Source organism: Copidosoma floridanum, unplaced genomic scaffold, assembly GCF_036245765.1.
Source record: "Copidosoma floridanum isolate Cflo_tuat_1 unplaced genomic scaffold, Cflo_Japanese_pri ptg000007l, whole genome shotgun sequence".
NCBI lineage: Eukaryota > Metazoa > Arthropoda > Insecta > Hymenoptera > Encyrtidae > Copidosoma > Copidosoma floridanum.
Genome location: NW_028321884.1, coordinates 14,354,123 through 14,367,808, shown reverse-complemented (window position 1 = coordinate 14,367,808; position 13,686 = coordinate 14,354,123). Strand labels below are relative to the sequence as shown.

The window sequence follows — 13,686 nt, the reverse complement described above, 5'->3', positions numbered from 1 at the left end:
GTCCACATTGGTGTTTATTGATTTGTCTAATCCTAAGTTGACCCCAAGATCCAAGAGTCCTATATGACCCTGCTTGTTTGTACTTTCTGTATGGATGGCTGTTTTTCCGGTACCAACGTTGTCAGATGCTCTAACATTAACACCAAGGTCCAACGAACCACCTTTTTTATGGTGACCCAGATTAGATCCACCACCAATACCAATGGTTTTGTCAATATTAGTGTTTAAGGATTTGTCTGGTCCGAAGTTGACCCCAAGATCCAAAAGTCCTGTAAGACCGCGCTTGTGCGTACTTTCTGTATAGATGTCTGTTTTTCCTGTACCAACGTTGACAGATGGTCCAACATTAACACCAAGGTCTAACAAACCACCTTTTTTATTGTGACCCAGATTAGATCCACCGCCAATACCAATGGTTTTGTCAACATTGGTGTTTAAGGATTTGTCTAATCCTAAGTTGACCCCAAGATCTAAAAGTCCTGTATGACCTCGCTTGTGTGTACTTTCTGTATAGATGGCTGTTTTTCCGGTACCAACGTTGACAGATGGTCCAACATTAATACCAAGGTCTAACAAACCACCTTTTTTATTGTGACCCAGATTAGATCCACCGCCAATGCCAATGGTTTTGTCAACATTGGTGTTTATGGATTTGTCTAATCCTAAGTTGACCCCAAGATCCAAAAGTCCTGTATGACCTCGCTTGTGCGTACTTTCTGTAAGGATGGCTGTTTTTCCTGTACCAACGTTGACAGATGGTCCAACATTATCACCAAGGTCTAACAAACCCCCTTTTTTATTGTGACCCAGATTAGATCCACCGCCAATACCAATGGTTTTGTCAACATTGGTGTTTAAGGATTTGTCTGGTCCGAAGTTGACCCCAAGATCCAAAAGTCCTGTAAGACCGCGCTTGTGCGTACTTTCTATATAGATGTCTGTTTTTCCTGTACCAACGTTGACAGATGGTCCAACATTATCACCAAGGTCTAACAAACCACCTTTTTTATTGTGACCCAGATTAGATCCACCGCCAATACCAATGGTTTTGTCAACATTGGTGTTTAAGGATTTGTCTAATCCTAAGTTGACCCCAAGATCTAAAAGTCCTGTATGACCTCGCTTGTGTGTACTTTCTGTATAGATGGCTGTTTTTCCGGTACCAACGTTGACAGATGGTCCAACATTAATACCAAGGTCTAACAAACCACCTTTTTTATTGTGACCCAGATTAGATCCACCGCCAATGCCAATGGTTTTGTCAACATTGGTGTTTATGGATTTGTCTAATCCTAAGTTGACCCCAAGATCCAAAAGTCCTGTATGACCGCGCTTGTGTGTACTTTCTGTATAGATGGCTGTTTTTCCGGTACCAACGTTGACAGATGGTCCAACATTAACACCAAGGTCTAACAAACCACCTTTTTTATTGTGACCCAGATTAGATCCACCGCCAATACCAATGGTTTTGTCAACATTGGTGTTTATGGATTTGTCTAATCCTAAGTTGACCCCAAGATCCAAAAGTCCTGTATGACCGCGCTTGTGCGTACTTTCTGTATAGATGGCTGTTTTTCCGGTACCAACGTTGACAGATGGTCCAACATTAACACCAAGGTCTAACAAACCACCTTTTTTATTGTGACCCAGATTAGATCCACCGCCAATACCAATGGTTTTGTCAACATTGGTGTTTATGGATTTGTCTAATCCTAAGTTGACCCCAAGATCCAAAAGTCCTGTATGACCGCGCTTGTGTGTACTTTCTGTATAGATGGCTGTTTTTCCGGTACCAACGTTGTCAGATGCTCCAACATTAACACCAAGGTCTAACAAACCACCTTTTTTATTGTGACCCAGATTAGATCCACCGCCAATACCAATGGTTTTGTCAACATTGGTGTTTATGGATTTGTCTAATCCTAAGTTGACCCCAAGATCCAAAAGTCCTGTATGACCGCGCTTGTGTGAACTTTCTGTATAGATGGCTGTTTTTCCGGTACCAACGTTGTCAGATGCTCCAACATTAACACCAAGGTCTAACAAACCACCTTTTTTATTGTGACCCAGATTAGATCCACCGCCAATACCAATGGTTTTGTCAACATTAGTGTTTATGGATTTGACTGATCCTAAGTTGACCCCAAGATCCAAAAGTCCTGTATGACCGCGCTTGTGTGAACTTTCTGTATAGATGGCTGTTTTTCCGGTACCAACGTTGTCAGATGCTCCAACATTAACACCAAGGTCTAACAAACCACCTTTTTTATTGTGACCCAGATTAGATCCACCGCCAACACCAATATTTTTGTAGTCATTTGCGTTGACAGATTTTTTAGATCCCAAATTGATATCGATACCTAATACACTACTTTTTGTGCCTTGGACTCCAGTACCTACACCAAGAGCTATATCAGCATCAACACCTAAATTAATTCCAAGAAGTTTACCAGCTGTTGCGGAGGCAATGACAGCGGCCAAGACTAATAACACCTGTAACATAAAAATAAAATGCCATACATTTTGTATCGACAGGATAAGGAACCAGCTAATATCAGTCTTTTTAATTCTACTTGTGGAAAATTGAAGGCTATAAGGGCCTCTTTTTATTTGACAAAAATAATGTTCTCTTGAAATGTTTATCTTTTAAGTTAATTAGGTGTATGTAGTATGTAGGTAAAACTTGATGTTTACAATAATGTTACATGCATAGAAAAACATTTGTTTCCGATAAATTAGCCTTGGATTTTATTGTACAAATATTCATATATATTTATTAGATCTAATCTTTTTTATGGATGGTATCCTAATATACAGATACAGTGAAGTTTTATCCAGGTAATTTCAATAGTTCTAAAACTTCAGAACTAAAATAAAAACGTGAATAAATACTCACATGTTTGTAAAACTTTGCTATCGTTATCAATCCACGCGCGTTTTATCAGAAAAATATTGTGCCTTTTTACTACGGCAAAAAATGTCTTGGCTTTTCTTATGTAATATTATATTTTTTAATAACCGTAAATTAAAAATATGAATATGCGTATCTATTCGATATTAAAGAAAAGAGAAACAGTAAATGAAACTGAGTGATTTTCAAAAGAAAAAATCAACAAAGATAATCAGATAAAAATGGGATGTGAGGAGTTTAAAAAAAAATGTGAGAATTAGTATTGACAATTGAAAAGAGGAAAGAGTTTAACGAAAAATCAAAAATGAAAAAAGAAGGCCTATATATACACCATAGGCAAGCGAAAGATCTTCTAGGTTTGATAGATGAGAATATTCTCACAACTATCGATCAATAAAAAAATGCTGGGATTGTTCAACTGTCCAAAGTAACGCACAGTTTAATATTTAGTTAAATTTCTAGTGAAGAAAGACGAACACGGATGAGATATACTAATATGAACCAATGATATTAAATAGAGACTGCAGGGAGAAATGCAGGACATCGTAGGATGATGTAATGATCATAAAATTGGTACAATTGACTGTTTTTGAAGCGATCTTTAGCAATTGATATATAAAAATATGTGAAAATTTAGAATATCGAAATATGTATTGTGCATGTAATAAGTTATATTATGGCATAAAGTATACTTCGTACCTTATTAAAACACAATCAATATAAAAAAATATAATTTTTTATTTATTTATTTGTATGATAGGGCAGTTGCCTATTACAATTTTTTGAATATTTTCAAAAATCTCATTTTTTAAATCAAGTAAAGAAAGAGAACGCAAGTAAAAATAATACGAAGAACTGTTCATGGTACTTACCAGTCCACTCTTCATGTTTTTGATCCCAAAATTTTTGCTTGCACGATATTTTTCGAGAATTGCTACTTTTTATATACCTGAATTTTATTATTTCGAAAAACATTTCTCTTCCAATGTTTTGAAGTTGGTCTGCTGCACTGATCATTTTTTGCCGTGTCTTTCAATCGAGACAATAATAAAACAATACGCTCATTCGAAATTTTCGACAATATAAAAATAAATAAGTGAAAAACTTATGTTATTGAGAGAAAAGAAAAACATTTTTTTAAATAAAATGATACAAAAAATTGTGAAAAGAAGCAAAAAATAAGATTAAAAAAAAAGTTACGTGTAAATTACCTAGAAAACATTGACATTGCAAAATATTTGCGTCGTATTACGTCAAATTTTCATCAGACGATTAAATTCAAACTGACGCATACTGATATTGATTCAATTAGTTTGAATCAGTGGAATCGTCAACTGTGTTGTACATTGTGTATGTAATTATGTTGTGTTATAAAATTTTTTAAATACAATACTTAAAAGATTAAAAATTTGAAAGTCGATGATCGTTAAAGAGAGAGAACTCGGGTGTTTGAATACAATCTTGTGAAGAAGTCGAAGAGGAAATGGATGTCCACGAGTTCTACACGGTTCTGTCAGTACTTTCAGTAGTGATACTGACGTAGGAATAGTGGAATGAAGATTTCGTCTTTTGCAGTGTCTATTAAATAAATATTTTGTTTAATAACTCCGCAAAATAATAATTAAATGGTGGTATTGTAGTTTGTTGGTTGTAGTTATAATTTTATCACTTGCCATTTACTATAGTAATAGTTTAATATATTAAACTTATTTTATTATCATAGACTTTTAAAGAATATTTTGCTTCCTCATAATTTCAATCAAAAACGAAACGCAGCTGTGTTTTATTTTTAGGTGATCAAAATAAATCATTCGGGAAAAATAATTCTCTCTTCCTCTCTGTATACATACGTATTTATGTGTGAGGTAATGTCTTGTTATGGCCTGAATTTTTTTTTTTCATCCTCACAGCAGTGCAAACATAATACAATTTTGTACCATATTGAGGTGTAGTACGACGTGTTTTTTGATTTTTCAAAAAAAAGTATCTAACAATTTGTGTGGTGAAAAAATGTTCAAAATAATTACATTTCATGAAGTATAATAGTATTTCATTTTATTTCGATTAGAATTAATTACATGGTCAGAGTTTTTTTTTTCAATTAAAGAGACAATACGATATTTTTTTCGAATCATGAATCGAAGCAAATCATCAACGTATAATAGTGCAATAACAATTTTTATCAAATAATTGTTAACTTGAATACAATCTCCAATTTTAATAAAAAGTAAGTAGATCAGTTACTTTCGAAAAAAATTTTTTTTTTTTCAAAATATTTATGGCTAAACGAACTTCTAATGAAATCAATTGTATTAATACGAATAACTTTTGTTCGAGGACATTGACTTGCTTTTACTTTTATGATACTCATTTTGCAATAAGGTCTAGATAATCAGTTTAACTGGAGTAAATTTATTAAAAAGTTGTTGTTTTGCCCCCTCCCCCCAAACAAAAACCAAATTAAAACTAAAAAGAGAAATTATCAGAAAATTCAGTAACGAAATTGAAATAATAGTAAGGGGCAGCAGATAATAGTAGGTATATAATAGTAATGATAATAAAACCAATAAAAAAAATTATAATGTCGATGATAATTAGAATATTATTAATGGCCATCAAAATCTTTGTTATCGTTATTTTTACCAATTTGTCTGTAAAATTTCCGTTTATTTCGGCTGTCTTATACGTACTTACATGTATATACACTATTGCAACAAACGATGTTTATTATACTCCTCAGCCCTTAAACCAAATGACCTATGATGTAGAGTTCAATTAGTTAATAATTTCAATTTTGTACTAACAGTAAAAGCACTACTCATCACAAAAAAATGAAAAAAATTGTAAATCATTTAAATGGTATTTTTAGGTTTAATAAAATTGTTAATAACTGAAATGACTCGGTTAGCTTATAAATAAAAATTATTAACAAACCTAATTTTCCACTCCCAATCTCTTAAGCTCTTAACTCTTAAAAAGAATATGGATATCCATTTCAATTGATGTGAAAATTTACATTGTGGAATAAGTTACACGTTTTGAAAAGAAAAAATAAATAAATAAAAAAGTGACAGTAACCATATAAATTTATAGCAGTATACGACATGTGTTAATATTTTATGATGTTGTGGTTTAATTAAAAATAATCGAAGTCAAAAATTTTATGCTACATAATGATGAACAATTTTTTTTTAATAAAATTGCTCCATTTTTTTTTTTTTTTTTTTGAAAAATTAGTTTATTTATGCTATTACTTTGTGTACGTAGTAACAAATGATTCAAAAATATAAAATTCTAAGACTTTATTAAAAATCGCATTTAAGTAAAATTAAAGGCATATTAAAAAATTACGATTATATATTCAGTAGCCGTTTTCCGGGGTGTAGAGTTCAATGAGTTAATAATTTCATTTTTTTTATTAACAATAAAAGCACTACTTATCACAAAAAAATGAAATAACTTGTAAAACATTTAAATGGTATTTTTAGGTTCAATAAAATTGTTAATAACTGAAATGATTCGGTGAGCTTGTCAATAAAAATTATTTACAAACATAATTTTTCACTCCCAATTCCTTGATCTCCTAACCCTTCAGCCCAAGTGCTTTAACCCCATAACCCTGTTCTCTTCAGTGCTTTAACAAAATAACCCTGGATGTGGAGTTTAATTGGTTGATAATTACTATCAACTATAAAAGGGTTACTTATCTTAAGAAAAGGAAATAACTTGTACACCATTTTCATAGTTTACCCTTAAAAAAGTTGTTGTTTAGAACGCTTCAAAGCAAAAAAAAGCAACATAATTTTCTATGCAATTCCAACGTAATAAACTGATGCGTTCAGTTATATCAGTTGATTATAATAAACTACTAATCACTTTAACAAATTCGTTACAATTTTTATGCAAAAAGTGCTAAGAACAACTTCGAGTGTCACAACTTTAAAACTTTTACAACTACCGAAGTTGAATTGTACAAAGATAAATAACTCATAAGTCCAGTGAACTATTTTAGAAGAGTGATCTTAAAATATGTAAGTCATCGAAATATTAGTTTGCCATAATTTTATAGACATATTCTTATTAAAAAAAAATTGAATTATGATCTACTTTGTCCTAGATCATTGTCTAGGGTAAAAGCACTTGGAATAAAAGATTAGAGGCTTAAACGCTTCAAAACGAGAAATTTTATTTTTTAATAACTTTTAATAACAGGATAACCAAGTTATTTCAATAATCAATATTTTTTTTCAACCTACAAAGATCATTCAAATGATTTATAAGTTATTTATTTATTTATTTTTTTTTGTGATGATTAGCTCTTTTATTGTTAGTAAAAAAATGAAATTATTAACAAATTTAACTCCACATTTCCAGTCGTTTGGTTTAAGGGCTTAATTAAAGACGTTTGAATTTGACGCTAGGCGGCGGGTGTCCGTTTTATTTGGCAGTGCAGTCGCTGTCGCTGTGTCGCTCCTCTTTGGCTCTTTCTCTCTCCTTTCACCCCGAAGTAAATTGTGGTTAGGGATACAAGTCAGATAATTCAGACTTTCCCGACAAACTCTGATACTCTGATCAGTTTTCGTGTCAGTTTGGTTTTACGAAAAGGTATTCAATAATTGCAAGGACGAAAAATGTCGCGAGGAAATAGGCAAAGGCGCGTTCAGGAGATGGAACCACGCATAAATTATGTGCAGTGCGACGGCCTTGTCGTCATGAAGATGGTGAAACACTGTCACGAGGAGTCGTCGAGCAACATGGAAGTGGCACATGGTGCGCTTCTTGGTCTCAACGTCAACGGACGCCTCGAAATCACTAACTGCTTTCCTTTCTCCAAAAATGATGATGCCGTCGATGGAGAGGACTACCAGCTGAGCATGATGCGAAGGCTTCGCATGTAAGTTTTGCAGGATTTTTCTCTACATTTCAAGTTCTGAGTATATCTACTTATCTGGGTGTGGACAAATTTTACATCCCATGAATTGGACCCCAAAGATGCGTTTCCTTCAAATCCTTTATTTACCATTCTTTGAACTTTGTTGGTGTTGTATTTGCCTTGGGTATAACTGCGTATGGTAGAACTTGTATCAATGATTTGCATCTATAATGATTCTACTTGAGCACTTTAAAATTTATATGGAAATTCAATACCTGTTACTCAATCTGTATTTGGATAGAAAGGTTTTTCCTCTATTTTTTACTTTGGTAATAGTGGACATTAATCCACCCATTGGCTGGTTATAATAATTATTATAATAATAATAATACATAGCATAATTATTTACATTGATACCATATAAAGTCAAATAAAAGTCTTTACTCAGTCTGACTATTATTAAATGGCTAAAACTGTTACACTGAAAATACTTTGGCCAAATTATGTCACTTGTTTTCAATGAATTAAAAACAGCATTAAAATTTAGGCTCTAAATCACTGCCAAAATCTTCTATTCACTGTATTAACTTATATTTTTTCAGCGTGAACGTTGACCACTTTCATGTTGGATGGTACCAAAGTGCAGATGTTGGCAACTTTTTGAGCTTACCACTCTTGGAATCGCAATACAATTATCAAACCTTCATAGAAGAATCCGTGGTTATCATTTATGACACTGCAAAATCAGCAAGAGGTTTCCTGACCATAAAGGCTTACAGATTGACTCCCCAAGCTATCCAGATGTACAAGGACAAAGACTTCACTCCTGAAGCCCTTAAAAATTTGAAAATTGGCTATGAAAGTCTATTTGTGGAGCTGCCAATTTACATAAGAAATAGTGCTCTTACGAACATTGTCATGTCAGAGCTGGAGGAAATGATACCAGAGGAAGAGGGCACTAAATATTTGGATCTGGGAACTGCGAGTGTTTTGGAGAATCAACTGAGGTGCATGATGGACAGAGTCGACGAGCTCAACCAGGAAGCAATCAAGTTCAACCGTTACCAGAGCTTAGTGATGCGCCAACAGCAAGACAAGAATCGGTTAAAGGCCAAGAGGGAACAAGAGAACAACGTTCGTGCTGCCAAGGGTGAACCACCTCTACCCGAAGAGGACCTCAACAAGCTGATTCGGCCAATTCCTGTGCCACTCAGGCTCAACCCAATGATCACAGCTGGACAAATCAACACTTACAGCCAGCACATATCACAATTCTGTGCTCAAAGTTTAGCCAAGTTATATATTACACAAAGCCTTCAGAACGCCAAGGAATCAAAGACGTCCCGATAATCGAAGTTAGGATAAATTTCTTGGTAATTATGATACACAACTCTTGCCACCTAAAATCACATTAAAGATTAAATATATTGTTCGCTGATGATGCTGAATAAAAATTTATGTTCTTAATGTGGAGGTGACGAAGCCGTGTCATAACTATCTGTTTTTTGTAACTGAAAGAAAAGGTGTTTGTTGCTTGTAAACATTTTTTGCTGGAAAAACAAAGTGTAACACCGTAAGAAGTTCCATTGTATACAGAAATAAATTGATTATGAAACGTGTATAAATTTGTTTTATTTAAATCTTGCAATATCAAACATTATTCACGCTGTTGATTTTTCAGTTTGACAGTTTTACTGTTGCACCAATTCAAAAAAGCGCGGGTCAGTGGGGCAAGCCTTCGGTAAACAAATTTTTTTTTCACATTCCAACGTTGGTAGCTCTGAATTACCGACGGTGAACGAATGTAATTCATTAGGTAAAGTCAAGTTGCGTAAAATCGTTTGATTATTTTTGCAAAAGAAAAGAAGTAATTCGACAATGGTTCAGGATTACGATGATCGTCATCGGACGTTTTTGCAAGCCATTATTCAGGGAGGAGCTGTCAGTGGAGAGGATGCAACTGTCTTGTGCTACAGGATTTTCAGTAAGCTTGTGTATATTTTTTTTTTGACAACCTAACCTCAACGCCTATGTTTATCTTTTTCTGACACGCGGGAAATAAAAAATTAAGCACAGCAGACCGCTTATTTCTTTTTTTACTTTTCACCGATTCGATCACAAAAGATGTAAATAGTAAATTATATGAACAATTGGTCCTTAAAAAAAGAAGTACTCTAGTTAAATTTAAATGACACCGGAACGTAGAAGTGAAAACGTTACATTCAGTTCTAATTATCCCAGTAACTTTATTCTTAAAACCAACACGTTTAAACACTAAAAAAAAAAAAAAAATTTACAGACGAGAGGATAAGCGTGGAAAGAGTAGCTGGGCTCATAAACGATAAGTTGTCTCCCATAGCGATGGCCATGAAAGCCGGGACGTGCGAGTTGACAGGCCAGACGTACTGGAGCGTCGTTGGCACCACCCACGAGGACGCTGTCATGTAATCAATAACTTGTCATTTCTAATATACACAGAGAGAGATATTTATGTTTGCATCGGCAATTTTCATTCGACGACTTTTTTCCAATCTCTCCAGGCTACCGTCCGAATTCTCGAAGGCAGAGAAAGCTTTTTTGCGAGCCGTTTATTCCGAGATCATCAATTCCGAGGATGGGCACATATCGAGCACGGAATGCCTGAATTTGACTGGAACGCTTGATATGAAGTTTTCATTAAGCGAGGCCGACAGGTTTCTTAAAAAAGTCGCGGCGCATAAATGGTTGCACTTGAAGGTGGGTTTATCGGAATATCAAGTGAGTTGAATAATAATCATCAGCATTTGTCTTGTTTCAGGATGGTTCGGTTTTTATCGGAGTGAGAAGCATTGTGGAAATGATGCCTTACTTCAGGGCAACGTATGCGGACAATTTTCACAATTGTCGTTTGTGCAAGGAAGTTTTGTTCGCGGTAAGTCACGAGTATACTTTGCAGTTTGTGAACCATCGGATTAGTAGTACCATATATTCTTGGTTTTAGGGTCAAAAGTGTCCAAATTGCGAGGAAATGTATCACAATTATTGTGTGGCCAAGTATACAGCTATGCAGAAAACAAATCAATGTCCCAACTGTAAACAACCGTGGGATGACTACGATGTATCTGGTAAAGTATTTGGCAACTAAATGTAAAATTCATATCAAAGCGCGGAAAATATAAAATAAACTTTTTTCCCACAGATGTAGTATTAAATTCCGAAAATAATAGTCAGGAGGATGAAGATGAAGCGATGGATGTTGCAGAGGAAATAAAACCCTCTCAACCAATAAGGAGTTCATGTAAATCGAAAAAAAGACAAAGGAATGAATAATCGTTGTGAAAACAGAGTATTAGTTATTTAAGTATGAAAACTTTAATTATACATAATCTAAGAAATAATGGTTTTTCTACAAATGATTGAGCTTTAAAGTTAAATGTTAAAGATGTGGGAATAAAAAAAAGCGAGTCTTGATTTTTGTTAAGTTAATTATTAGTCTTAATTAATTCTTACTACTACGTAAGTTAAACGTAAAATTGTTCTAAAAGCTCTTCACCACTCGAGCACTCCTGGAATGTACTTTTCAATAAGTTTTTCGTAGTACGGCCATAGTGCTTCAATATCAGGTACTCCCGCGCTCTTGGAATACAAGTCGTATTTGCTGGGGTAGAGAATAAATTTACAATCAATACATTCGGTTGCATGAATTTCGCGCCAACGATAAATTCTCGGGGTACACTATCAATAGACTTACTTAAACTCCAAAACCCACTCGAGCATCTGATCATCCTCTTCTGTACAGAAGTGCGTGTAGTCGCCACCCGCGTGCCATGGATAGAACGAGTGGTAACGAATCATAACCAGGCCTTCTTTTGGTAGTTTGCTGTTATTGTGTTTAAGCACCCGATACAGGTACTCGTCGTGGCCCCACGACATGATCAGATTGTCAAGACCACACTTTGGCTTGTACATTCCGTACTTTGTGCTAAAATGTTACAAATACATTTCCTCAAAATGCGTGTATTTGATTAAAGATCAGTATACTACTGCTACTAATGATGCTCTTTGACTAGTCGGCGAATCGAGTCGCGGAAGAAGAAAAAACGAACTTGAAATACACACTTGTAACGCGGATCTTTGCCATCAGGGTTGTCGTCGAAGCTGGTGTCTCTGTAAACAATGGAGTCGCCCCAGGCGCAGCCAACTGGAAACGTATCGCCCACAACGGCCCACTGTGGCTCCCCGTAGAAGGCCATGACTTTGCCAAGATCGTGAATGAGACCGATGAGGTGAAACCAGTCCTGGTGCGGATGATCTGCCCTGATTTTCTCGGCTGTCTGGAAGGCGTGCACTATGTTCGGCAGACTGGAGTCGGGGTCGCTCTCGTCGATGAGCTCATTCAGTTTCGTCAAGGCTTCCTTTAGGCTCATCTTGCACTTGTCGAATTTCAACCAGCTCGTCAGTCGAGCTTAGAGAGTCGAGACAAAAAAAAACATTTTTAATTGATACGGATGGGATATAAATGATTGTTTTTCAGCGTCACGTGCTCTACGTAGCCTTGGTAAACTTTTTAGTTCTAAAAATATATGCGTACTCTTGCGTTATTTGTTTTCACTGTTTCGAAATTTTATTTTTTTAAACATTCGAAGAAAAACAATAATATACTGTACCGATCAAGCGAGTTCTGCTTGACGTTATCGCGTGAAATAAAACTCTGACGTAAACAAGATACTCTTTACATCACGACGTAATCTCACTAAATCGTGAAAATTGTTTGAACACATTGAGATGCGCAATTTTTTTCCCAACGTATTTTTGAAGGTTCTAATGATAGAAAAAAAAAAAATCCGTACATTAAAAATTTCGGGTTGAATGACATTCGACTTGAACCATCACAACGAGAACTTTCGGCAACTTTGCGGTAATGTCTGAAAAATACATCTCGAAATCCAACTTTTTCCACTGTCAATGAACCCGAGGAAGGTGTAAAAGTATATATGTTTACTCACAGCGCACAAAGTCGACTGTCTGGTGCGTGTGCATGTTCAAGTAAGTCTTGCGGACGCGCTCTTTGATGGGGTCGTCCGGGTCCACGGAGTAGTCCCGGAAGTCGCTCTCGAACTTGCCGTTGTAAATGTTCTCCGGCCGTAGCTTTTCCGACGGATCGAACATACCGGTCGTCGCGGCTGACTGCTGGAATTTTTTTTTTTTTTTTTTTTCAATCGTATATTTTTGGAAGATGGAATTGGCAAACCGTTAAAAATCGGTAATGGCTCAAAGTTAACGTTTTGCTTTTAAAAAATCTAAAATCACCATCAGCGAAATTTAAAGCTTTGCAGGGGGGAAAAAATGTAATTTCGAGCCGAGACTTACTTTAACTTGGGCCAACATAACTACTTGATGTGCAAAACCGATCTTACAACGAGTGTCCGAATTGTTTGACACTCGAGACTGAAGTTTGTAAACCCGAGCGGCTTGGCCCTTTTTATACACTTTGTATCTCTCCCACCACTGACAGTTTCGTCTCGAGTCTCGTGTAAACGCGGAAAAAGACAGAAGCGGCTGCACGTGCAGCCTCTCCGGCAGACTACATTTAAGTACAGGCAGCAGGACAATGTGTGTTTTTTCTACTTATTTTTCTCCAGTTTTTGGATTTTTGCACACTGGTCAGCAATATGATCTTCAAGAGTAACTATAATTGAACGAAACGCGAGGAAATTGTGTGACCTCGGTTGACGCTCCATTCATTTATTTACCATGAAAGTTTACTTTAAATGTTTTTTCTCTTATATTTTCATAACAAAGATAATAAAACTTTCAAAACTAGTCCTTTATTCAACAACACAAGCAAATCATCGCTGTTGGCGTCGATTCATCCAACGATATATTTTTATAAATTATTAATTCAATTTTTTTGTGTGTAGAA

At 35.3% G+C, this 13,686-nt stretch overlaps 3 protein-coding genes across 3 annotated transcripts; 2 read left to right on the top strand and 1 right to left on the bottom strand.

Moving 5' to 3' along the window:
* Nucleotides 1–7,369: 7,369 nt before the first annotated feature.
* eIF3h (eukaryotic translation initiation factor 3 subunit h) lies at nucleotides 7,370–9,397 on the top strand. The gene is made up of 2 exons (XM_014358044.2): nucleotides 7,370–7,805; nucleotides 8,387–9,397. Exons 1-2 carry the CDS (start codon nucleotides 7,543–7,545, stop codon nucleotides 9,132–9,134), a joined length of 1,011 nt encoding a protein of 336 aa, XP_014213530.1. The 5' UTR covers nucleotides 7,370–7,542; the 3' UTR covers nucleotides 9,135–9,397.
* A 197-nt stretch (nucleotides 9,398–9,594) lies between these two features.
* Nucleotides 9,595–11,222, top strand: Nse1 (SMC5-SMC6 complex component Non-SMC element 1). Its single transcript, XM_089588561.1, has 6 exons — nucleotides 9,595–9,768; nucleotides 10,084–10,228; nucleotides 10,325–10,520; nucleotides 10,582–10,695; nucleotides 10,765–10,888; nucleotides 10,963–11,222. The coding sequence occupies exons 1-6, from the start codon at nucleotides 9,663–9,665 to the stop codon at nucleotides 11,091–11,093; spliced, it is 816 nt and encodes a 271-aa protein (XP_089444687.1). The 5' UTR covers nucleotides 9,595–9,662; the 3' UTR covers nucleotides 11,094–11,222.
* On the bottom strand, nucleotides 11,113–13,209 carry Miox (Myo-inositol oxygenase). Its single transcript, XM_014358077.2, has 5 exons — nucleotides 13,134–13,209; nucleotides 12,770–12,953; nucleotides 11,883–12,228; nucleotides 11,515–11,745; nucleotides 11,113–11,421 (listed from the first exon to the last, which is right to left on the bottom strand). Exons 1-5 carry the CDS (start codon nucleotides 13,149–13,151, stop codon nucleotides 11,313–11,315), a joined length of 888 nt encoding a protein of 295 aa, XP_014213563.2. The 5' UTR covers nucleotides 13,152–13,209; the 3' UTR covers nucleotides 11,113–11,312.
* Between the last annotated feature and the right edge of the window lie 477 nt (nucleotides 13,210–13,686).